Source organism: Martes martes (genome assembly GCF_963455335.1).
Source record: "Martes martes genome assembly, chromosome: 3".
NCBI lineage: Eukaryota > Metazoa > Chordata > Mammalia > Carnivora > Mustelidae > Martes > Martes martes.
In genome coordinates this window covers 80,223,776-80,249,149 of record NC_137890.1, presented here as the reverse complement: position 1 = coordinate 80,249,149, position 25,374 = coordinate 80,223,776, and the positions used below count along the sequence as shown (strand labels likewise).

The window sequence follows — 25,374 nt, the reverse complement described above, 5'->3', positions numbered from 1 at the left end:
GCACTGAAAGGTAGAGAGGTGAAAGCCAAGCAGCTAGGGACTTCAGTCTCCAAGGAATGACATAGTAGTGAGTTCTCTGGGTTTTTTTTCTGCCTCAGTGTTCCAAACTTGGAGCTAGAAGCCAGCAGCCTAGAAATGCCAACAAGCACAGGCAGAGAGAGTCCCAACAAAAGCCTGCTCTCTCTAGCTAGTGGGGTAGACTAGCAAGACAGCTTTCAGACCATAATCGTTCTCTACTCCAGCCAACTGCCAGAGAAAACTGTGGCACCACACGCTCACCCTAAAATGCCATGCCAACAAAGGCAAAGTGGAAGCCTACAATTCTACTCTTGCAAGGCTGAAGTGAGGCTCCTCAACATTCCTGCTGGGGTGATTTCAGAGAACTCCAAGTAGGAGGCTGGGATATCCATCCCCGTTGGCTGGTGATGCCTTTCCCAACTTGGCAGTCTAAGTGAAAAATATGGGGAACCTGGACTTTGGTATCCGATACCTGACAATAATGAGGCATCTCTCTCCCCCCATCACTAGGATGGTGTCAGGGGAGGCTTTGCGCAGAGTCAGGACTGCTCCGTGATAATGAGGCCACCCCAACAAGATGTCAGTGGACACAACTTGGACAGCAGATACATCACCCCTGCTCAGCAGCTAACAAGGAAACGCCCCTGTCCCTGCATATCAAAAAGAGGCTGAGAGGCTGACTTCTGCCTGCACCAGGCAATAAAGAGGCAGTTATGTCCCTCTTTCCTTGCCAGAACAATGCCCATGACAGCCAGCTAAAACAGAAGATCCAAAGTCTCGGAATGTAATGCAAAATGTCCAGGTTCACAACCGAGGATCATACCAAGAATCAGGAAGATCTTTGAAAGAAATCAATAGACAACAATGCTGAGGTATTAGATTTACCTAAGATTTTAAATCACAATGTATGCTTCAAAAAGCAACTGCATTCTTAAAAAAAAAAAAAAATGGGTAGAAAGCTTCAGCAAAGAAGCAGAAGATATGAAGAATCAAATGTTATTTTGTGGTCCCCAAAATACAATAACTGAAATACAAAGCTCTGTGGATGGGCTCAAGAGTAGAAGAGAGGGGACAGAGTAAAGAATCTGTGAACTAAAAGAACAACAGAAATTACCCAGCCTGAGCAGCACAGAGAAAATGGGTGAAGTGGTGGGGAGGAGATGAGCAGAGTCTCAGGGATAACAAAAGATGTAATACTTGCATCTTCAGAGTACTGGACGGAGAAGAGAAACAGGGCAGGGATGAAAAAGCGCTCAATGAAATAATGGCTGAAAACTTCTCAAATTTGGCAAGAGATGTGAACCTACATAGTCAAGAATCTGAGTGAACCACAAACAGGGTAAATCTAAAGAAATCCAAGCCAACACACAACATAACTAAACTTCTGAAAAGCAATTAAAGAACATTTTGGAGTCAGAGAAAGACAATGACCTTGTCTGTAGAGGAAAAATAGAATAATAGATTCTCATCAGAGACCATGGAGGCTGGACGGAAGGGGCATATTTCTCAAGTGCTGAAAGAACAACTATCAATCTAGAATCCTACACCCAAATAAGATTATACCCAAAGTAAGTACACCTAAAATATCTTTCAGGGGGAAAGGGGAGAGGAAGACATTCTCAGATGAAGGAAACCTAATAGAATTTGTCACCCATTGACCTTTCCTAAAAGAATGGATAAAGGGCATTTTCTTAAAAGATAAAAATCCTAACAATATCAGGAAGAAAGAAGATGGTGAGCAAAACTATCCACAAATACAGTAGGCTTTCCTTTTCCTCTTGAGTTTTCTAAAGTGTATTTGATGGTGGAAACAAAAATTAGAACACTGTCTGATGTAAGTTGCAAAAGAAAAACAAAGTTGCCATTCAAGCTAGTTTTCTCCCCTTAACAGTGGGCCATATGTATTTCATCCCAGTGTTCAATAACAATAAAATGTTTCTTCCTTTCTACAGTGAATAAGCACATTTTGTCCACTAAGCTGTCACTTTTGGAAATGGAAAATTCACTTGCTGAGGAAAAGTTCTTTATTGATGGAAAATAATATAATGGTTAATAATGCCAGTATAGTAGTACTTACAAATATGCACTTTAATAGCAAAGATCTTTTATTATGTTGAATTTTTGCCAATGGAAATAAAATATTAAGTACTGGGCTTTAAAGTTGGTTCATAAGTAGAATCTGGAGGAAGTATTATGAATTTGATAAATTGCATTTAAAAAATTTGCAACTGAGGGCACCTGGGTGGCTCAGTTGGTTAAGCATCTGCCCTCTGCTCAGGTTATGATCCCAGGGTCCTGGGATCCAGTCCCACAGTGGGTTCCCTGCTCAGCAGGGAGTCTGCTTCTCCTTCATCCTATGCCTCTCCTCCCCACTTATGCTCTCTCTTGCAAACAAATAAAAATCTTTAGAAAGTTTTTTTTTTTTTTTTTTTTTTGGGCAACTAAATAATGGTTCAGACCATAGGAGGTTCAGAGGAAGCCAGCCATGCTGGCTACTGTTTTTCTCTTTGAGATTTGCATTCAGATTTATCAAGGGACACATAACATGCCAAGTGTGAAGGAGGAAACTTCGAAGGAATGTAGTATTTGTTCCCTCAATGCACTCCAGTCACACCCAGCAATGACCACAGATATGTTGAAGTTCGGTCTGGTTGTGTCCTTGCAACATTCTGAGCGGAGTATTCACTTCCTATGGAATCTGTCAAAACACTGAAGGGTCTGTTCTCAGTAATCTGTTATCTGGCCGTCAGCCTAGTTAAGTCACTGGAGCTGAGCAGGAAAAGAAGACCAAGAGTAAGAAGTGAATGGAAATCTTTTGGGATTCCCTTAAGTACCAACACTCAAATGACACATAAAATTAGAACCATTGCTTTTTAAGGATATGCACTTGAATATTAAGCATACACAAAAATGCTCAACCTCTTACAAAATGAGAGGAATGTCAAAAGTACATCAACACACACACACACACACACACACATATTTTAACTTAGTTGATGGACAAAGATCAAAAAGGTTGATAATATACTGTGCAGCTGGCAAAGCAGTAAGTGAATACTCCCATATGTTTCTCTTGTGGGTATATATTGGCATAATACCTGTGGTCAGGTCTAAGATTTGATTTTACCCTACTTATAAGCTAAGAAGTTAGCCTGTCACTCTTTCATGAATCCTGAAATAAGACAAGGGACTCCAGGATCAGACACACAGGACTTTATTACTCACAGAACATTAAGCAGCATGAGCATTGGTGTGTTTGCACAGATCTCCTTGCCCCCAAGTCCCACAGGGGAAGCGCAGGAGACCCAGAGGGATTCTGCTGAGGTACACTGAGCCCGAGGAACCTACCCCTTTTATAGCAAGCAATAAGCAAGTTTGCTTTTTTTTTTTTTTTTGTCTTAGAGGGAGACATTACTCCCCCACTCAGGGTTCCTCGCTACAAACCCTAACCTGAGAAACAGTCCATGTGAAAAGTGGTCAGGGCCTTGCCTTCTTGGTATACCCAAGAATGCATAGGAGAGAGCCATGGAAGAGTTCTCCCAAGATCTCTGCTGGGCAATTTGGCAATAAAAATTACAAATATACTTAACTTTTGACCTAGCAATTCCACCTCTAGGAAACTATCCTATATATGTATTGCACATGCACAAAATGATGGCTATACAGGTTATTTATTCCATCATTATTTATAATAGAAAAAGATCAGAAACTGAAATGTCTGTTGATATGGGACTTTGCTTGATTGATTATAATACACCTTCGTGATGAAATACCACATAGTATAATAAAACATGATGAGTGGTAACTTAGACTGCCAAGTGAAGAAAATAGATGCAGAAAGTATTCATAACATTCTCCCATTTGTGTAAAAGAGGTAAAATGTATGCATTTTCTTGTGCTGTGTATGCATAAAGTTTCATTTTTTTAAGGACACACAATAAACTGAGAGATGAATTGAATGGCTAGAAAAAGGAGTAGGAGACATTTTCTTGTATATCCTTTTACATGTTTCGGTTTTGAAACTATATGATTATAACTACTCAAAAGAGTAACTGAAAGAAAACAAACTATCTTCTGAAATTCCACCAACCATTTTATTTTATTTATTTCTAAAAGAGTTTAGTTGAGAGAGAGAGAGAGACAGAGAGAGAGCATAAGAAGTGTGAGGGGCAGAAGGAGAAGCAGGCTCTTTGTTGAACAAGGAGCGTGATGCAGGGCTCGATTCCAGGACCCGCATCATGACCTGAGAGGAAGGCAGACACTTAACCGACTGAGCTACCCAGGCGTCAACGTTTTGATTTTTGAACGATGCGATTATAACTATTCAAAAGATTAACAGAAAGAATACAAACTATAGGGGCGCCTGGGTGGCTCAGTGGGTTAAAGCCTCTGCCTTTGGCTCAGGTCATGGTCCCAGGGTCCTGGGATCGAGCCCCACATCGGGCTCTCTGCTCCGCAGGGGGCCTGCTTCCCCCTCTCTCTCTCTGCCTGCCTCTCTGCCTACTTATGATCTCTGTCTGTCAAATAAATAAATAAAATCCTTTAAAAAAAAAAAAAAAGAATACAAACTATAATATTTTCTGAAATTCCACCAACCATTTTACACCATTTTACACCAAAGTTCAGGGAGTTACCATAGTCCTCTTAGTTTAAGCGTCTCATGAAGGGGAATCAGCTCCTGACCAGGATTTATTTTATCACCCACCATACATATTTGATATCCCACTTAATCCACCTGCTGATCATAATGAAGTATATTTTGTCAACGTCTTACGGAAGAGAAGGTAGGTCACAAAACCATACCCCGACCTGGACTTTCTGTGTATAACCTGAAAACCCATTTTTCCCACACCCAACCCTTCTGAGCCAGAATCCTGTCTGGGGAGGCTCTTCTCCCTCCCTCTCGTGACAGTGCCTCCATCAGCAGTTGGCAGTTCTGGCTGCATATGGATCACTGAGAAACACATTGATAAGAACAAGAAATTACAGATTCCAGTATGACATCACACCAAGGGATTTGGATTCAAACTTTTAATAATAAATTGTGCCAGTAGAAGCTTTTCAAAGGCAATGATATATCAATAAATAATAGTTAAATTGAGTTCCTGAGAAAGAACCTACCACATGAAAGTATGTCAGAGCGCTGTAAATAACAGGGCGTTACTATAAAATAGCGAAAATACTGACAGTCACGATACAAGCACAGCAGACTTCAGAATTTGCCATTCATACAAATGTAAACCAGTACACAGTAATTGTGGTTTTTTGTTTTTTCTTAGACATTGATAAACTTGTAAGTGTTGTTGCCTAGATATATACTAAATAATGGATACATTATGCTAAAAAATTCAAGGAAAATATGTGGAATAATATAATGAAAAATATGACGCATCAGATTTTTAAAAAGCAAAAAAGAATTGAACTTTTTACTGAGAAATAAATCACTTTAAATAGGAATCATACTAATTTGAAATAAGGAATATTTTGTGTGTTTATCTATGTAGTTATATATACAGCTACACTTCTAAGAAAATAGGTATGGCTTAATTATTTTTTTATTCCAATGTCACTTTGAATAATCCTTGCTGTTTTACAAAGATAAGAAAAGTGTATTTTTAAAACCAAGTTAAGATTGATACTTCAAAGCACACCAAAAAAAAAGTGAAAGAATTAAATTTCATCATGGTCATAACACCTCCCTTGTCTACAATGACAGGAGGAATGACATCACGCAAACCGTTCAGTGCAGGCAGCGTGCTGGCAGCCGGGCCGTGGCCACAGGGTTCCACATATCAGCTATGCCAATGAGAGTATACTGACTAGCGAAATGGACAGAGTTTGATGATTAACTTAATATTTTTTGGCATAGCTAAATTAATCCCTTTTGATGTATACAAGTTTAGTATATGACAAATATTTAAGTTTACCCCCCAAAGAATCCAATCATACCCAAGACGCACACACAAAAATCACTTCTCAGTTACACATCTGCATTTCTTTGACAAAACAATAAGGGATACAATCATAGCAAAGAAGTCACCCACACGATACATTATCAGCAAACTGTCTAGAACATTTCATTTAAAGATACTCAGTAAGAACATATTCACAGAACCTGCTGTGAATGGCAAGATATGGTAATTTTATAATAGAAAAACCCTGCTCATGCAGAACTCTCTACACACCAGACATCTGAAATCACACCCACGTAATCACCTTGCTCACACTTCCTAGTATACTATCATATGCAAAAAGCAAAAAAAGAAAGAAAAAGCAGCTTTTAACATTATATCACAATTTTGAAATGCGGGAAAAAATATAAAACAAAAACCACTGTGTGAATAAAATGGTATCAGTAATATCAGAACAGTGTTACCTTTTTTTTTTTTTTTACACATTATTGCACAGAGATTTCTTATCACATGTTCTTCAGTTTTTATGTCTTTTCCTAGATGTGAATAAGTGCTATGGATAAAATACAAATGTAGAAAATAACAGCAGCATGATTTGTCAAAGTTAATCCCTATAATTTAGTAAGAAAAATGGCTATAAACAAAATAAGTGCTCTTTCTAAACTGTACTGAATTTTTAAAAATATTGTTTTAATGCAGTGAAGGTCCTCAAAAGCCAATTTCAATTCAAAGCAATGCTGACACCTGTCCCCCACCCCCAACAACCAGAATCTGCTAGACTTGAGTCCTTTTTTAAAAAGCTTTTTTGTTTGTTTTGGGGGTTTTTGATGAAGACCGGAACTTCAAGTGAAGTAACCAATGGACTAACTTGAACAAAGCTGACCTTGACTCTCCATCAGGCCTGTTAGGAAACCAGCTCTGGGCCCCCTGGACCTCTGAAGAAGCAGAGTGGCAGGGACGCCAAGTCACTGTCTACACGTACACTGGCTGGCAACCTTCAGTCTGATCCACCGTATCAGAATTTTCCAAATCAGAGTCCTCAGCCTGTGAAGCATCTGCTCCTGAAGGCTTTGGGCACCTAAAGGGATAGCCATTGTCATCAAAGAACCTTCGGAAAGTGAACTCATAAAATGCATGCTCAGGGTGTTTGTTATTTGGAGAGGTGAGTGTGTCCCAGGCCTTCGTGCTATCTTCACTAGCATCGTTCCAAGGGCTTTCTTCATCTACAGGGTCAAAATTTGAGGTGTCCATAGGGTGGCTGATCTTGGGGACATAGGGGGCTGGCTGCTTCCGGATGTCACTCGAGAAATCAATGGCCCCGAAGAATGGATGGGCCTTCAGGTCATCGGCCCCATTCCTCCCCAGCCGGTGGTCGGCTGCACAGCACAGTTTGGTGATGAGGTCCCGGGCCTCAGGGCTCAGCTTGACCTGGGCTGGAATGTGGAGCGTGTTCTCCCAGTTTATGACCTGAAGAGACAACAAAACTAAAGTTTTCCTTTCTTTTCACATTTTAAGTCTCATTTAGGGCAACTCTGAGATAGTATGTGACGACACGGCTTTTAAATAATTGGACTTTGACGATGGGAGGATATTTAGAATAGATCGAGGAGCAGCAGGTGCAAAGCTGAGCAGCTATCAAAGGCCGACATGGGTAAGTAGCAGGCTCACAGCCTGAGGCGGAGGGTGCGTAAGCCAAACAGACCATAATAAATGGACTTTCTTCTATCAGAAATACAGTTAAGCAAAAGAATTTTGTGATTTCCATAAAAATGAAGAGGCCGATCACCAGAGTCATTTCTTTAGCTTATGCAAGAGATTTCTATTGAACCATCATGGTTTGCATTCAGTACTTATTATGGCCAAGAGATGGTCCACTGGGATTTTGTTTAAAAAAAAAAAGACAACCTCACATAGGAGAATAAAGGTGACAGAACCTATGGTCTTGCCTCATGCCTGTGACGGTGAACTGCACACACCAGCCATCAGGATGTTCAGTAAATACATTTGTCATGAAGTGCATCTACTATGAAGAGAACACCTAAGGGACGTCTCTATTATTTATACTTAGAATCAGGATAAAGCAAGGCCAAATTATCAGGCTACAGGCTGGGGTGACAGGGCATTGGTAAGGCATGGAGATAGGTGGATGTATGGGTGGGAGGGCTGGTTTGAACTTGAGTAGTTGTTTTAATAAAGCTAAAATTATAAAAGTCAAAGAAGAAAACATAGGGGAAAATCTTCATGACACTGAATTTGGCAACAATTTCTTGGATATGATACCAAAAGCACAGGCAACAAAACAAAAAATACGTAAAATGGACTTTGATCAAAATTTAAAACTTTTGTGCACCAAAGGACACTATTAACAGAGTGAAAAGGTAACCCCCCCAGAATGGGAGAATATATTTGCAAAGCATATATCTGATTGGGGATTAATGCCCAGAATATATAAAGATCTCCTACAATTCAACAATAACAACAACCTGATTAAAAAAGAGCTGAAGACCTGAACAGACGTTCTCCAAACACGTACAAATGTCCAATAAGCAAACAAAGAGAGGCTCACTCACTATCATCAGGGAAATACAAATCAAAACCACAATGAGATACCACCTCACACCCACTAGGATGACTATGATTAAAAAAATAACAACAAGTAAAATAAGTGTTGATGAGCATGTGAAGAAACTGGACCCTTCGTGCATGGATGATGGGAATGTAAAATCACGCAGCCACTGGGGCCAACAGTCCGGTGGTTCCTCAAAAGGTTAAACACAGAATGACCACATGATCTGGCCATCTCACTTCTGGGTATATAACCCCAAAAAAGAAAGCAGTACTTGTATATGTACTCATGTTGACAGCAGCACTACTCAATCACCAAAATGTAGAACAAGCCCAAGTGACCCATCACCACATGATGGATACATAAATGTGCTGTACACATACACTAGAATATTCTTCAGCCTTATAAAGAAAGGAAATTCTGATATGTGCTACAGCATGGATGGACCCCAAAGACATTATGGTAAGTCAAATTTAGCCAGTCATGAAAAGACAAATATGGTTATTACACTTTCATGAGGCACCTAGACTAGGCAACTTCACAGACACAGAAATTAGAAGAGAGGTTATAGAATCTGGTGGAAGGAGGAAGGGGAGTTACTGTTTAATGGGTACAGTTTCTGTTTGGGATGATAAAAATATCTAAAAACAGGTAATAGTTACAGTTGTACAACACTGTGAATGCACTCAATGCCAATGAACTGTAAAATTAAAAATGGTTAAAATGGCAAATTTTATCACAATAAAAACATTGGGTTATTATCATGCAGGCACATTAGTGAACAGTTCAGCAATTCAATTAGGATACAGATAATGTCAAATTGCATTTTTATTATTACCCAAATGAAAACTAAGCCTTCATTTAGGGTTTTTCTAAGTAAGGGATTATTAATTTAAGGCCTAACATTGACTCTGGGACATATGGATACTTCACAGAATTGTTAGTAAACACCTATGTTGGTGGTTAAGTGCACTATTAAAGGAAGTCTCAAAGATTTCATCAGCTTCTCTTTTCAATCCTTAAGTAATCAAATCATTTATTTCAGAGAATAATGGCTATCATTCTATCATTCTAAAACTAGTTATTTAGTATTAAATGATTGACAGAGTAAATATTTTTTCCAACTGATATTAGAAATATGTACAACTAGCCCAACCACACAGCTGATAATCTGCAACTAGCTGATAATCCGCAAACGGTAATATAGTGTATAATGCAATATAACATCCACACAGCTGATAATCCGCAAACGGTAATATAGCGTATAATGCAATATAACATCCAAAGAAATAACTGGTTTCTTTAGGTCCAGTTCATAGAGTTTTCAGTGTTTTTTGCAAGGTAGGCATGGGTGGCAGCAGAGAATGGATGTACAGTGCACCTTTACAACATCTCACTGTTCATGGTTCAAGATGGTGGGTGGCCACTGGTTCAAGTAAAACTTCAGATACACATATGTATCAAAACACAGGTCTAACTTTGTGGCATTAGTAAAATAAAAATTTTTATACAGGTAGTAATAATTATAATACTTTAAAATACAGAACTGACAATCCAACACTATTTAGAATGAAAGGTCAAATGCTGACTGGAGATTCATGGGTTCATCAGAAAACCACGTGTGTGTGCAGCAAGCGGATGCATAGGCTCATTAGTTCCTACCTTCAGTTGGGTTTCTGTGGGAGTAGGGGCCAAAAAGGGTGGCTGCCCCACCAGCATCTCGAAGAGAATCACACCAACACTCCACCAGTCACAGAGCTGAGTGTATCCTGAAAGACAGAGTCTTACTCAATTCCAACACAGGCATGTATTCTCAGAGAAGAATTTTGTGAAATCCTCAAATGCTAACTGACTGTTAAGGGGGAAAGCATGTTCAAGCAGCATACATGTTATGTAAAAGAAAACCAACCTACACAAAATGCACCTCCTTGCACATGTAGCACAGAATAGAAGGCTGGATGGGACACCTGCGGGGATGGTGCCAGTCTTCAAGTATTCTCTTCTTTTCTACCATTAGTCTGTGATAAACACAGGATGCTTTTGTAATGGAACTTTCTCATTTTAAAAGCCTATTGTTATTGTTAGCAACACTACTAACTAGGATTTTAAGTCCTTAGAGAATGCACAAAGACATCAATTAAAATAGGACTAACTGAAAAACAGCAAGTGCTACACCTGCCAGCCTCAAGGGCTTCCTGGGGAGGCTTGCTAAGTTGATTTTGGAAGAAGCTGAGGAATATGAAGCAGAAGAGGGAAAGGGGGCCCTTTGGCAACGGAAACAACCGTCTCCTAAGACACTCACGGAGACAGACCCTTCCTCATGGAGCTCCCAAGACACAGTAGCTGAGGTGGGGCACCCTGCGGCTTGGGCAGGCAGGGCCAGCCTCATCAAGGCAGCAGAACAGGTCCATTTTTGTTTTATTTTCTCCCACTTTTCCTTCAGAGCTCTGTATCCCAGTCCCAGCCATGCTATAGTCCTGATGTCACCTGATCCTTGCCAAGCCTGAACTGGGCCTTAAGACCTGCCGGCAGTGTTTGCTAACTCTGTTCTCCCCCCATCCCATCTCCTCCTGCCCTGGTGTGGCACTGGAGGCTGCAGGGTAACACCAACCCCTGGTTCCTGGACTGCGGCACGTGACAGGGTGCCAGAGATACCTCCCACCTCCCACTGGGAGAGGAAAGAGAGAACTACACCTTTCTGGGGCAGCGAGGATTCACAACCACCTCTCAAGGTAGTTATTGTTATGCCTGTGGCTCTGAGTGGTTAAGTGATTTGCCTTGGATGTCCACAGCTAACAAAGAAAACTGACTTGAACAGACTTCAAAGACTCGAAACAACACATGTGAAAAGACAGACCACCAACCTTTGGATTTACTGCACTGTCACTATGAGCCCCACAGCTATCACTGAAAGGTTCCTCTTGTACTCAGTCAAACGAGTATTTGATAGAACATCCACCAGATCAATTTTACTGAATGCTTGTAATTTCACACATACCACTGTCCCCAAATCTCACCTGCCAGCACTTCTGGACTAACAGGGGAGAAAGGGAGGAAAACAAAACTAGCGTTCTGTCATACTTCCTAACCAACTAGATATACTATAAGCAGCTAGGAACCTGGGCATGTACGGTTCAGGCAGACTGAATAGTGTCCCTGTGCCCTCAGAGTTGTTTCTGTCAAAACCAATTGTGGAGATTCTCTTGGGTTCTAGACAGAAAGCCCACACCCTACACCCAATCTATCCCAGCCAAAGCTAGTGAGGCAGGTCTAATGGTGTGTGTCCTCTTTCACCCCAGAAGCCACGGCAGCTGCAAAACAGATGTGAGACACGCTGGAGGCCTATGAGGGAAATAATTTCCTCTCGGGCTTCCACGAGTACAAAGATACAATGAGAACATTCAGCCTTGGAAAGTTGGAGCTGGAGAGACTCAGAGGTCATCTGGCTCCACAGGTTTGAAGTCAAGATGGCTGCCAGTTGGGCAGCTGCCTGTGGCCGGAAGCACAAACCTTTTCGGAGGAGCACTTCCGGCGCGATGTAATTTGGGGTCCCAACCAGGGAGTGCGCCAGACACCTCTGGTGCTGCTTCCTGGCTCTCTGCTCCAGAGTCTTCAGCCTGTCTCCACATCGACAATTAGACACGTCGTCCCAGAGGTCGCTGGGTTCCATGCTGTCCTGTCTGATGTGGCTCCCTTTCACCCAGAAATCAGGGGCAGTGAAAGAAGAGAATAAAAAACAAAGTGAATTTCCACTATTCAATGATGCAACAAATCCACAGTTTCAAAGGGAGAAAGTAATTCAGTTCAGCTCCAGACATATTACAAGAAAGGATCCTCCCCAACTGCTCTGCAGGGGTGGTCCATGATTCCTGGGTGTGAGTTTCAAGTCAAGAGGTAACAAACACTAAGAAAGATGGAAGAGGCAATGAGAGGAGCTGGACGCTGTGCAGGGTGACAGCGTGATGTGCCAGGAGAAAAGCCCAGGTAACTATGGGAATATCAGACATAGCACTCTGGCCAAAGTCTACTACCTGTCTGACAAGACATGTTTCAAGATGAGCATGGAAAAGCATGTGATGATTTAAAAAATATAAACAAAAGTGGCTTTAATGCCAGAAAATGGGGAAGATTAAATGATTTAGGATTAGTTTTGAGTTAAAAAATAAATGCATGAGGCTCAATCAATAGAGCATGCAACTCTTGATCTCGGGGTTGAGTTCAAGCCCGTTACGTGTAAAGATTACTTAAAAAAAAAAAATCTTAAAAAAAAAAAATAGACGACGGAGCCATGGTATTAAAATAACTATCTCAAGAAAATGAGTCATAAGTAAGCTAATGGTCAGCAGAACTATAGAAGATGGAGTTAACCTATATCTGGACTTAGAGATACCTATAGAGAGATTCACATTAACTAGAAGAGAGGACTCTTGGGAGGTTGTGAGACTTATTTTTTAAGGCTCATTTTACAAGGGCATAGTGATGGTTCCCACAAAGGTCCCAGGACACCCCATAGCCTATTGTCCTAAAAATACTATAGTAAAACTTGAATCCATTAATTTAAAAAACTTTTTTTTTTCACATATCATACTACTGCTTCAGGGAGAAAAGGATGTCATGCCAAATTATAAAATAATGGAAAACAGGTAATTTCAAATGATCAGGAACCACCCAGATGGGAAAGAGTTGCCTTAGATGGTTTAGTTATGTCTAAATGTAGAAGGTGGATGTGGCACGTCTAAGACAATACCTTTCTGGTAGTATTTGGAATTGTGAGTCCACCTGAACCCAGTGCAGAGGCCAAAATCTGTCAGTTTGATATGACCATCAAGATCTATCAAAATGTTGTCTGGCTTAATGTCTCGGTGGATAAAGCCCATCTTGTGAACACTCTCAATGGCCAGAGTCAACTCGGCGATGTAGAAGCGGGCCAGGTGCTCAGGGAAGACCTCCATCCGGATCAGCAGGCTCATCATGTCTCCCCCTGGGATATAGTCCATCACAAAGTATAGGCTGTCCTTGTCTTGGAACGAGTAGTAGAGTTTGACCACCCACTCATTGTCCGCCTCGGCCAGGATGTCCCTCTCAGCCTTGACATGGGCCACCTGATTTCGGTTCAGGACATCCTTCTTCCTCAGGGTCTTCATGGCATACAGGGCATGAGTGTCCACCTTACAAGCAAGGCATACTTCTCCAAAGGCACCGATCCCCAGGGTTTTGATTTTCACGAACATGGACTTGTCCATTTTGGCCCTCTTCAGCCTGTTGTAATTAGACTCCTTCTGGTAGAGGATCTTCCTCATCTGTTCCTGCTCAGCTTCACAGAGTCCAGCCTGTGGGGAAGGAAAACAAGGAAGTCCTGTTAGAGGACTCCCATGTTTCCGTGGGAGGAAACAGATGGGGCAGGAGATACAAGGGTCCTAACTTAATTTATAGAAACAAGAACACTGAATGGGTCTGGTATACTAAAAGCAAGACAACAACTGGTTCTGCTCTTTATATGCTTATGTGGACACAAGTCTGGAATCTAAAAGGAAGACAAAACAGGTGACTTTAGGCTCCAAAGGAAACTTCTATAAATAAAAATCTGCAAAAAAAAAAAAAAAAAAAAAAAAGGGACCACAAAGTTCCTAGAACTCTAAGAGCAATCTAATAATTTAAGAGCTTAAGGAAAATGGGAACAAGGAAAAGTCAATGAAAATGGGAGAGTAGAAAGGAAGGACACAGATTTGATTTTTAGAATTTGGAATGACTGGCTTTGTATGATTTAAATTTACTGTAACATTTTATTTTTTTTTTAAGATTATTTATTTATTTATTTGACAGACAGAGATCACAAATAGGCAGAGAGGCAGGCAGAGATAGACAGGTGGAAGCAGGATACCTGCTGAGCAGAGAGCCCGATGTGGGCTCGATCCCAGGACCCTGGGATCACGACCTGAGCCAAAGGCAGAGGCTTTAACCCACTGAGCCACCCAGGCGCCCCTACTGTAACATTTTAATTTAGATCATTTCATTAATCACCTTCCCTAGCAGATTAGTGTCAACTAAGGTACATTTAAAATATTATTTATTGGGACACCTGGGTGGCTCAGTCAGTTAAGCATCTGATTTCGGCTCAGGTCATGATCCCAGGGTACTGGGATGTCCCTCTCCCTCTAGCCTCTGCCTCCCCCCCACCCCCGGTTGTGCTCTTTCTGTCTCTCTCTCAAATAAATAAATAAATAAATAAATAAAATCTTTTAAAAATATATATTATTTGCTAATTAAAGGATACATAGATTATTATCAGATATATTTTCCCTTATAAATCCCACAATTTCAATTTGTAGAACCTCAAACTTTGTTTCTCCTCTTTCAAAATGTTTAAATACCAGTTACTAACAAATTTTGTTAAGGAATTAAGTACACACCATAAAAATCAATCTGGTAATCTGCCTGTTGGCTGCATCACCCTCAGTGTTCACTGCTCCCCTGCAGAGTCAGGGTGAATAGGCAAGGGAGCCTGAAATATGTGTCATTTTTCCAAGGTGTTCACCCTGTAACCATATCATTGCCCTGTGAGATGAATCATTTATAATAAAAATGCATAAAGCAGAAACAAAAAAGGAATTCTGCTGTGATTCCCATTACCAATTTAGGAAAGAGCCAGGGCCAAATGATAAGAACATAATTAGAAATTACTTTTGCCATTTCCTGTTCCAGCTGCAACCTCCGGTTGACCTTCTGCTGGTAGGTTTTTAGGACATTTTCCACGTGCTGCTCCATGAAGAACTTAAAGGCATACGGCGAGTAGCTCTTGATGCGAGACTCCCTCTTCTCTTCATCTCTGCTGTTTTTCCGAACGGGAACAGGAGAAGTCTGAATCTGCTTTTTATCCTTCCCCACTTTCTCCCCTTTGGCATTCTTGTGGCTCTTGTCACTCCTCTCGGCAGGCTCGGCAGCCTGGCCACCTCGGAGGCTCTGCTCCATGCCCACACACAGGCTGTCCATGTCATACTGCTCTGACTTACTCCGGAGCAACAAATGCTTGGGGTATGGTGGGGGTGGGCACCTCAGGTCTGGGCTGCCATAGTCAACATCCAGCGGGTATGCATTGGCGCCCCCCAGGGGCAGAGGGTGCTCATCCTTGGAGTCCAGACTCTCCACCCCCGGGGTGGGCGCTGGCACCCAGGCCGGATGGGAGGGCCCCACAGCTGTCTGGGGCTCGGGCCGCATCACCCTCACACTCTTCACTGGGTGCAGGATGTGGGCGGCCGTCACAGCCGTGATGGTGTTGGGGGAGGGCATGGAAGGCTCCGTCTTGCTGGGCACTCCTGCCCGGATGGACACGGCCACTGGCTGCTGGTGGTTGTTGAAGGAGTTGGTTCTGCTGGGGACGGGGCCTTCGGGCAGGAATGCCACGTGCTGGCGGGGGGGTGCCTCCAGGCCTGGCTTCTGAAGAGAGTCGCGGCGGGACAGGGTAGAGGACTGCCACTGCTGGACAGGAGGGCTGCTCAGGTCATAAAGGTCCACGTTGAGGCTGTTTCTGGAGGGTGTGATCAGACTCTGCGGGGGGCTGTCGCTTGTGAATACCTGGCCCCGGGAGCCCATCATGTGCATCTGGTGGGCCTGTTTGTGGTGCGGGTGGGGCATGTACAGCCCTGTGCCCGCTCCCGTGGGTGGAAACGCATGGCCGGCTCCCGGCTGCACGGCTGGGCCCTTGGCAGCAAGGTTTGCGTATGCTCCTGCCTCCTTGTTTTGGAAGGAGGGGCTACGCTGGATGCCATAGCCTAGTGGCTCCCCAGGTACCAGCAGGTGTGGCCTGTAGTGAGGGCCTTGCAGTGGGAGGGGTTGGCCCCCAGGGCCGGCCACTGGGAAGTTCATCCCTGCAGCCTCCATGTTTGCGGCATAGCCTTTGGGCTGGTGCTGATGGCCACCAGGCACGCTGTGAGTGCTTCCGGCGAAAAGAAAGTCCATATACTGACGAGGTACCTCCTCCAGCGTGCTGCTGCCTTCGTAGGCTGCCCCACTCATCTGATGATAGGGTGGGAAAGGCTCGCCTGTTCCTTCAAAGCTTGGCCTCCGTGGCACAGGGGCTGGTGCAATGCCCTTTCCTGCGGAGGAAAGAATGGGGACATGGCATTAGAGAGGAACCTGCTCCATTGGCTCTGGCTCTTTCAGGCTGGCCCCTCGCACTGGCCGTGTCCTTGGGGCCAACACTGCCACAGAGGCTCTGCAATGACCCCAGGCCCTCTGGAAGGCCCTCTGACAGAGGCTAAACTCTGCTGTGGGCAGATCCGGATGACCTTCTGGGTCAAAGGCTTTGCCCCACCCATCAGAGGCCCCTCACAGGGACACCTGGCAGAGCAGAGAACCTCTACAGACATCATCTAGGGCAGAAGCACAGCCAAACAATGATTTTTCCTGGGCTAAGAAAATGCATCAGCGAATACATGTCAAAGGCAAATGTAGAAGAAAATCATTACAGACATGGGCCTGCATTTCCCCTTGGAGCTGTGCTCCAAGACAGACCCTGGGACTCTAAGAATCTTGATTTGGAGAGCCAGCAGGCAATCATTCAAGGACCCTCTATCAACAAGAAAACAAGAGTCCGTGTTCTCTTAACAAAAAAGATACAACTTCCTACTCAATAGATGAAGTGGGTTTTATCAAAGATCTACAAAATAAGGAAAACTCTTTTTGCTAAATATCCAAAAATCCCTTATCACTCTCATGGACCTCAGCCACCCAAAACCTCTCATCTGCTCCATCCTCGGAGAGAAACATTCACTGAGATCCAGTGAGGCAGAGCATGTGGTGCTGGTACGCCTGGCCCTTCCCAGGGGACACTGCAGGGGCTGTCCTAGCGCCATCGCCACGGCCGCCAGCCCGGAGAGCTGCCTGCCAGCCTGCTCTGAGGCAAGAGTGTGAGCAAAGGTGTGTTCTAAGATTAATGAAATAAACCTCCCTTTTCAAAGACTCCCTCACAAGCCTAAGAGAAAATAGAACATTTTAGATCTCACTCTGCTGGGTTGCCTAACTTTAATATCCAGTGGGTTTTTTAATCTTCCCAGAACAAAGCATGTATACAAGCAACCCCCCACCCTGGAAGTACCACAGGCTATTTCAGGACCCAGGTAAGTCCTGTGATTGGCCACCTGCTGCCTCCCCTCACAGGGCCCGAAGGCAGAGCAAGGCAGGCCCAGCTCACCACTAAGTGCAGTGAGGCAAAGGGCCAAGAGATAATATGCTGGCCGGGGCCATACTGGACCTCCCTTCCTGTAAGTGGGATTGTGTTTTCTGATCCCCCACAGTGCTGCAGGTCTGAGCTCACCTGGCGAGGTCTGCTTAATGACTCGTACAATCTGCTCGTTCCTCGGGTCCAGGTAGCCCATCTTGCTGATGTACTCCAGAGCGGCTTCAATGCTCCGGCTGCCGGTCTGCTTCAGAGCCCTGCCTGCCATCTCCTGGGAGGAAAGCACAAGGCTGCTTCAGTGGGTGGTGTCAATGCCTGTCATCTTAAAACAAAGCCACTCAAGGACTTGCGTTGCCGCATGCTCAGGACTGTTGTGACATCTGCCCCTCTGTGCCTGCTGGGGTCCTGCAACGTGCCGCAGACAAGTCTCAGAATGAGCACAGCCGGCTCCCTGTCCTCAGGTGCTTTGTGACAAAAGCTCCCACACACTAAACCGTAGGCTATTTAGGATACGTCACAAACACACTGGAATTTTGATGGTGGACCTGAAAGAATCTTAAGTTCTGCTTTTCCTTAGAAGACTTCTGTGATTGGACTGACAGATTCTACTTTGTGGGCAAACCTAAAACTAGAACAGTTTAATGTGAAGAATGGCTGAAGTCAGAGACCCTGGCTTTAACCTCTTCTGACCCCCAGGCTAACTTGGAGAAAGAGGAGGAGGGGAGGGTCACCAGAGTCATTTATAAAGAGCTTGCTGAATGCCCTGAGCTGGCTATGGTAGCTGGGAACTTGCACTTGGGCTCCTGGTCTAGTGGGAGAAAGAGAAGCCAGGCCCTAAAGGAGCCCTCGGAGAAGCGCCCAGCATAGGACAAGCCCCCTAAAACTGCCTGTGGGATGAACAAGAGAAATAAGCTGGGGACCACCACAGGAGACACAGAGGACAAAGGTCAGGGATGAAGGACAAGGGTCAGAGGAGACGGATTCCTCCTGCTGATGGGGGCACCAGACACTGTTGGTGGAAGAGATGGAGGCACAGCTAGCTCCCCAAGGACACACAGAATTTGGGTAGATGGAGAGTCCAGGGGGTATTCTTGGCAGGGGGAACAGCCAGAGCAGAGGCCAGGGGGACAGAGGATGGGCTGAGTGGCAGGCAGCAAACAGGGACATGAGAGACAGCAGAGAGGGAGCCAAGGCTGGGGCCAGACTGTACCAGTTACAGAGGCTTTCCAATAAGGGACATGTGGCAATGAGAAGATCAGTTTGGGGTAGAGAGGTGATAAGCAGAGCTGGAGGCATTCTGGGTCAGAGAGATCACACAGGCCAGAGTGGACGGGAGACAGGAAGGGACAAGGTGCCTGTTGGTTGGCTCAGTAGAGCTGTGGGCGAACAGGAAGGATGGCAGAGGCTGGCCTCCTCGAGACAATGATGGAACAGGCAGAGGCAGCAAATGGGGAATTTGTGGGAGGGAACACAGAGCACTGTGAAGGTGGAGGGGCAGGCAAGCAGGGAGGAGCAACAAAAGGCAGAAGGGATGGTAACAGGAGACAAGAGGGGGTCCGAGGGCATAAGGGGTAGGAAAGCAATGCAAAGGAGATCCCATGGCTCAGACAGGAGGAGAACAGGAGTGAGGGTGCAGGAAGATCCCAGGATGGTAAGAAGCAAGCTCAGGGCTGTTCCAGGCAGAAAGACAGTGGCTGTGCTAGCCAAGGGCCACTCTGGGGAATCTGAACTCATCCCAGACACTGAGAAGGAACCGATCTCCCTGGCTTCCCAACCAAGTGCTTTTCCAGGCTAACTCAGAGCTGACCACTGTGCTCCTGCCAGCCCTGGGACAGGGCATCACATACCGATGACCTTCATCAGACCAATCTGTCTGTCCATGGGTCCTTCTCTGGGACTGGGAGAACCTGGTGGGGCCTGAATTCCACCTCACTTGTGGCTGTATCCACCCACCTAATGCAGCAATTGGAACAATTTCAGTGCCTAATATCCCTCTGATTATGTAATACTAAAATCCAGTTTTCCTTTCCTGGCCATATCCCCGCTTCATGGCAGGACAAAGCACACTGGCTGCAACCTGTGTCTATATTCTTGGTGACACCAAGAGACGTGGCAAGATGATGGGGGGTGGGGCAGGGGGCAGGCACTGATGGCCTGAGATGGGCAGGTGGGGACATGGTAGGTGCAGGAGGCAGGGCGTGGGGGGAGGGGGGTGCGGACGGGGGGTTAGAATATGGAGAGGCATTTATGAGGCAGAGGGAGAAACGGTAGTAAGAACAGAGCTGTGTTTTGAAAGCAGAGCTTGGACGGACAGAAATGGCAAGTGTGTCAAATCCAGTGGGGCCGTTGAGAGAAGTGCAGAAGTGAACACGGCGATGCCTCACCTGTAGACGGGAGGTAATGCTTCAACCTCCCGACTTCACAGCTATGTTAGGCGATGAGGTCATGTCTGCAGAGAACTCCTGACAGCTCGGAGGAAAACATGGTATAAGGCCTCATCTTATCAGGATCACCCTGGAGCTTTTGGCACCCATTTAAAATATGTGCCCGAGGGGGCTGACCCTAACCATAGCTGTCTGCTCTGTCTGAAATGTGACCACCAGCTCCTGTCTTCTCCAGGGTGAACTGCCAGACACGCTCACTCCCTCAGCACCTGCTGAACGGTAGAAGAGTGCTGACTCCCTGATGGACCACCACATTCTCAAACTCTCCCTGTTTACTGGGTACCCATGACTTCGAGATGTATACGTTTATTGTGCTTTGAATCTAGGAACTTAACCAAGAAAAATGAACAGGAGACCACAAATAATGACTTTTCATAGCAACGCTTCAAATCATAAAACCTAACCAACGCTAACGAGGCAACCTGTTTATTAAAAACCATCAAATAATCCAGGTCAGGCGAGTCTTGCCCTTGTGTGTTCCTCACCCTCATTTGGCAAATAAGTGGTTTGTATACGTTAACTCTCAGAAGATGCTATATACACACGTGTGTAGCTAGGTTTTACAGCTGAAGGAAATCCAGGATCATTTCTAAATCCAAAGGAACACGCACGCTGCCTCTCATCCAGCTGCCCCATCTGCCATGGACTGCGCACAGACCCAAGCAGGCGTCAGCCAGTGCTAAACCCGTCCAACAGCACACCCTGCTCCCTGCACGGCTGCTGAGTGTGACCTCGCTAAAGCCCCACAAGACTATGGCTCTCAGACACCAAGCCAGCAGCTTGGACTGTCACCCCGGGAAGTAGCTTGGAACCTGCTTGGGGAGAGGTGCCAAGAGAGGAAGGGCAGCAGCCGCTGCCTCCAGCATCCCCACAGGGTGTCCAGGCGCTCCCAAAGGTCAGATGCTCCTCCTGGCACCTTATGTACCCAAGAATGCCCAACTTCTGCCCCAGAGCTTAGGTACTTTCCATGGATGGTATGTGCTTGGACATTGCCATATCTATACGCATGCTGCATGGGCTAGTACACGCAGTCCCCCTGCCCCTTTCTCCAGCAGATGGACACAGCCATGTCCTGTCTGCCTCTGGACTGTCTCTTCCTCTTACCCGTCCCTGTACCACCCCTGCACCCCCACCACCCACACATGTGTACTCCTCTGTACCTTGTACTCCCATCTATTACTGATCTGTCCCGGGGCATCTAAAGTCTCCCCTACTAGTGTAGGAGCCCAATGAGCACAGAGGCAATATCTCGCTAATTTTGATTTCCTTAGTACCTTCAGTAATAAGTATCTTTGGAATAAAACTAAAAAGGCCTATCACAACTGTAATAGAGAAAAGGAAAACAAAACAAAAACCGAGAGAGAAAAGGGGTGACCTAATAAGGCCAAAGTTAAAGTGATGTGGCATGTGTGGGGCCCAGGCAGTGACAAGTACCCCCCCCCGCCCCCCACGAAGGACCACCTCATTCACAGGAGCTGTGAAAACAAAGTGATCATCTTCCAACCATTCCTGGGACCTGACTAACAGTATCACTTCTTCCCACATAGCTTTTTTTCCAGTGTATACCTTCCATGGAAATCCTCCAAGGCAGATCTGAGAGGAATCTGGCCTCTGGGATCTGGTGGGCCATCTGTCCCTCCCACCCTCCTTTGTCGCAGGACAGGGCTTCCATGGAGTTCAAGGGAAACAATGAGGGATGAACCAGGCCCTGGGAGGGTAGAGGTGCCCCCAACCAGGGGCAGCTGCCATGGCAGCGGGAGTGAACAGGGGCCCCAGTTCCCAGACCAGTCAGGGGATCCAGACTTCAACATCCATCCCTGGACCCCAACTGTGTCTGTCTGTCCACTGGCGCCTTCCATCCCACTCCCTGTCTGTCTCATCTCAAATCCCCATTTCACAAAATTGCTCATCAGTTTTCAATGGACTGATGAAGAAAGAGAAACTACTGATCAGCCCATTATCAAATTCATAATAAAAATGACTGGGAGGAAAAAAAATACACCCCAAGATGCAATTAACAACAGCTAAAAGTACCTATTACAGGGATTTGCACTTAACAAAAGGGTGACTTTCTATCAGAAATTCGAACCTGGGAAGCTCAGAGATATGGACATGTCCAAACAGTGGCTGCTCATAGCTCACAGCGTGGAAGCAAAAATGAGCAGGAGCTGATATGTCCAAAAGCTAATCATGAACCCAATCTTCACTGTAAAATTTCAATGGCAACTACTTGGTTTTGATGAAAATAAAAGTAAAAGCGGAAACAACTGTAAATTATCTAATTTCTAATGAAACCTAATGTGGGAGTTGACAAATGATGACCTTAAGCCTGTCCCAGAAAGTCACAGAAGCTTCATTTCCCACATTCTCCCTAATTCGTAGGAAGCTGTCCTGCCACCTGCTGCCCATAGGAGCCCATACTGCTGTCTGCTAGGCTCTCCACAGACCCCACACAGTATATCTTGTGGTGCACCTGGCTCAGCTCCAAGGTACATCGTTTCCCTCCTATTAGAGAAGGCTAGAGGGTGACAGAGATAAGACAGGTGACTGCTCCCTGGAAAAGAGATCCCACCAAAGGCCCTGGAAACACTTCAGCGTTCACCCACAGCTTCCTAGTCAGCCCCAAGGAGCAAAAGCTCACGGGCAATCGGCAGCACCTCTGCTGGACAAGCTGCCCCAGGTATGAGAGACTGAGAGAAAGGAAAGAAGCCACATTCCTGTGCTCACTAGTGACTGCCACGGGCCGCACACCACATGCCAGGCATGAGCAGAGAGTGGCAAGGGTGTTCACAGCCATGTCAGGATAAGGACAACTGGGAAGGTGGCTGGTGCCCTCTGGCTGGGCGAAAAGCCTGTGCACAGGCAAAAAGACAAGTGCACAGACAGTCAGGGGGATGGCAAGAGACTGGCGCCAGGAGATGGAGGGGGATGAAGCTAATACCTGGCATTGGGGCCTAGAGCCAAGCTGAGGAGCTCCTTTCTCAAGCACTCACCCACCGTCAGTTCAGTCCTGATCGAGAATCGCACAAGGCCATTCTGAGCATAAAACTTGCTCCCGAGCAGGCAGCAGGGTGGCAGAGCACTACAGAACCTCGACGTGGAGCATGGAGCCATGCGGCCTGGCTTCACTCCTGCCCTCCACCACGTAGCAGCTGTGTAACCTTCAGCCAGTCATTTACCTACTTTGAGCATTTGTTTCCTCCCTGTGAAAGAAGCTAAGAGGGCCGCCCCGCAGATTAGAAGAGATAATGACATGTTTCAACACCATTTAAGGGTTTGCTCTTACAGTTCACAGAGGTACTTCAAGTGTCTCTGGTGACAAACATAAAGATTATGTTTGCAGATTTGATACAGATTCAGTATTTAATCTTTCTAATACTTTATACTTCATTTTTCTTACCATAATTCTAACTAGAACAGTAATGAATTCTTTTCACCAAGTCTCAACAGACACCTCCAAGCTCTTCCAGTTCACCTAGGGCTGCCCCATAAATATTACTCCCTTCCATGGGTGCTAAGAAGGGAACAAGGTCAGGTGGCCGTGCCCTGAAGTGAACAAGTTGACCTGAGAAGGATGGTCAGGAATCTGATACTAGAAAGAGCTGGCTGAGTGACAGAATGACTGAATGGGACTCTGGCGGGAGAGCCACAAAGGAGAAAAGGGGGGCCTTTGGGGAGGCCAGGAAGTAGGGAGGGGGGAGAAAGTGCTCTGGGTTCTTGTGCAGGTTGCCTCCCACTGTGTGGGAAGGTGGAGATAAAGCACAAACAAGGGCTGTACCCAATCACAGGCTGAAGGAAAAGTAAAACACATACTGAACACAAAAATCAAACTATTTCCCCAAGTTTTCCTCTAGTACCTAATTTGCATACCTGGGCCATTCTTCAGGAAAGCCTCTTTTATAGAAGTTCACAAAATCTTCAAGCTGTCCTACCATGTGTCTCCTATATTGCTTACCATTTACTAATTATCAATGGTCTAAAACTGAGCAATACAGTGGGTTAAAAATACTTTGATAACTTTATGCCACCTAGCAACATGCACCAAGAAAATATTATGTACAACTCATTCTTCTAAAGCACTCCAGAAAGCTTCAGTTAGGATTGCTTAATAGCTCATACAAAAGTTATGCTTATCCACTAGGGACTCAGGCACCATGTCTATAAGCCAGCCTTCTCTTTCACACAGCCCGGCGTACTGGGGTTGAAGCTACAGCATGAGGTGTGCTAGGTCTGGTACAAGCTGCCTCCAGGGTTCAAACTCACTTCCTTGGTGACTTCTCCGTGCCACCTACGGCAATGACTCCACCTGTGCAAACCCACCCACCTGTTCCAGTCTTCCCATTCAGTAAACAACAGCGCCATTCTCCCAACCTTGGAAGCATCCTGACTTTGAGATTTCCTTCACATCCCACATCCAATCTAGAAGCACTTTTTCTCAGCTTTACCCAGACTAGAGTAGTAGAAGATGCTTGATGCTCTGAAGGCAAGAGCCTTCCACCTTAGGTATCTCTCCCAAGAGATTTCTCCTTTTATATTTTATCAATAAACTGTTGAGAACTTAAAACTGGTTCTAATCAATATAAATTCTGGAAAACGGGATTTCCCCATATCTTGTCTGCTATGAAAGGGACTACAGTGAGGCAGTTTAACAAAATGGCCAAGTGGCTGATGCGTAGGGCATGGAACCAAACTGCCCTCCCACTGTTCTGGCAGACTCTTGAGCTGCTCCACACCCCAATTTCAAAGCATCCACCAGGACCAGCCAAGCCTCCACTGTAGGTCCATTCCACCTAACAATCCCTAATCCGGATCCTGCCCCTCAGTAAGCCTCCTACCCAGCAGCCCTGCCAGCTGCTGCAGGGACCCCAGAGCCTGCCCTGCCAGCCCTGTAGCCCACACATGACAGGAAGCCCACCGAACAGCACAAGGAGGCCCAGCAATCAGCTGTGCTACTTCTCCAGGTGCGAGGGCTCTTGGTGCCAACAATGCCCAGCCTGGGGAAAAGGCTGTGGTCTGGCCAGGGATATGCCCCACCTGCCTTTGCTCTCCTGACATGATCACCCTCAAATGGGTACATTTTCTCCACCACTCACAGGTCCTACAGTGCAGAGCTGTAGCAAACCTAGCCATGCGCCTATGGTTTTTGAGTCATAACTCATAAGAGGACAAAAGCTAGGTTCACACACTCTATAAGGCTCGATTATTTTATGGGCATCGACGCAGGATTAAGATAATTGAAATTCAGTGAAGAGTTATTAT

General features: G+C 45.3%; 1 protein-coding gene across 1 annotated transcript in view; it reads right to left on the bottom strand.

Moving 5' to 3' along the window:
* Positions 1-5,037: 5,037 nt before the first annotated feature.
* The window catches only part of LATS2 (large tumor suppressor kinase 2), a 60,288-nt gene continuing 39,951 nt past the window's right edge, over positions 5,038-25,374 (bottom strand). Inside the window, exons 2-7 of the mRNA XM_080798723.1 lie at positions 17,810-17,942; positions 15,178-16,589; positions 13,244-13,826; positions 12,007-12,189; positions 10,159-10,265; positions 5,038-7,397 (exon numbers count right to left, since the gene is read on the bottom strand). Of these exons, the coding sequence (XP_080654849.1) occupies positions 6,903-7,397; positions 10,159-10,265; positions 12,007-12,189; positions 13,244-13,826; positions 15,178-16,589; positions 17,810-17,942 (2,913 nt within the window). The 3' untranslated portion in view covers positions 5,038-6,902. The remainder of the gene's footprint in view (positions 7,398-10,158; positions 10,266-12,006; positions 12,190-13,243; positions 13,827-15,177; positions 16,590-17,809; positions 17,943-25,374) is intronic.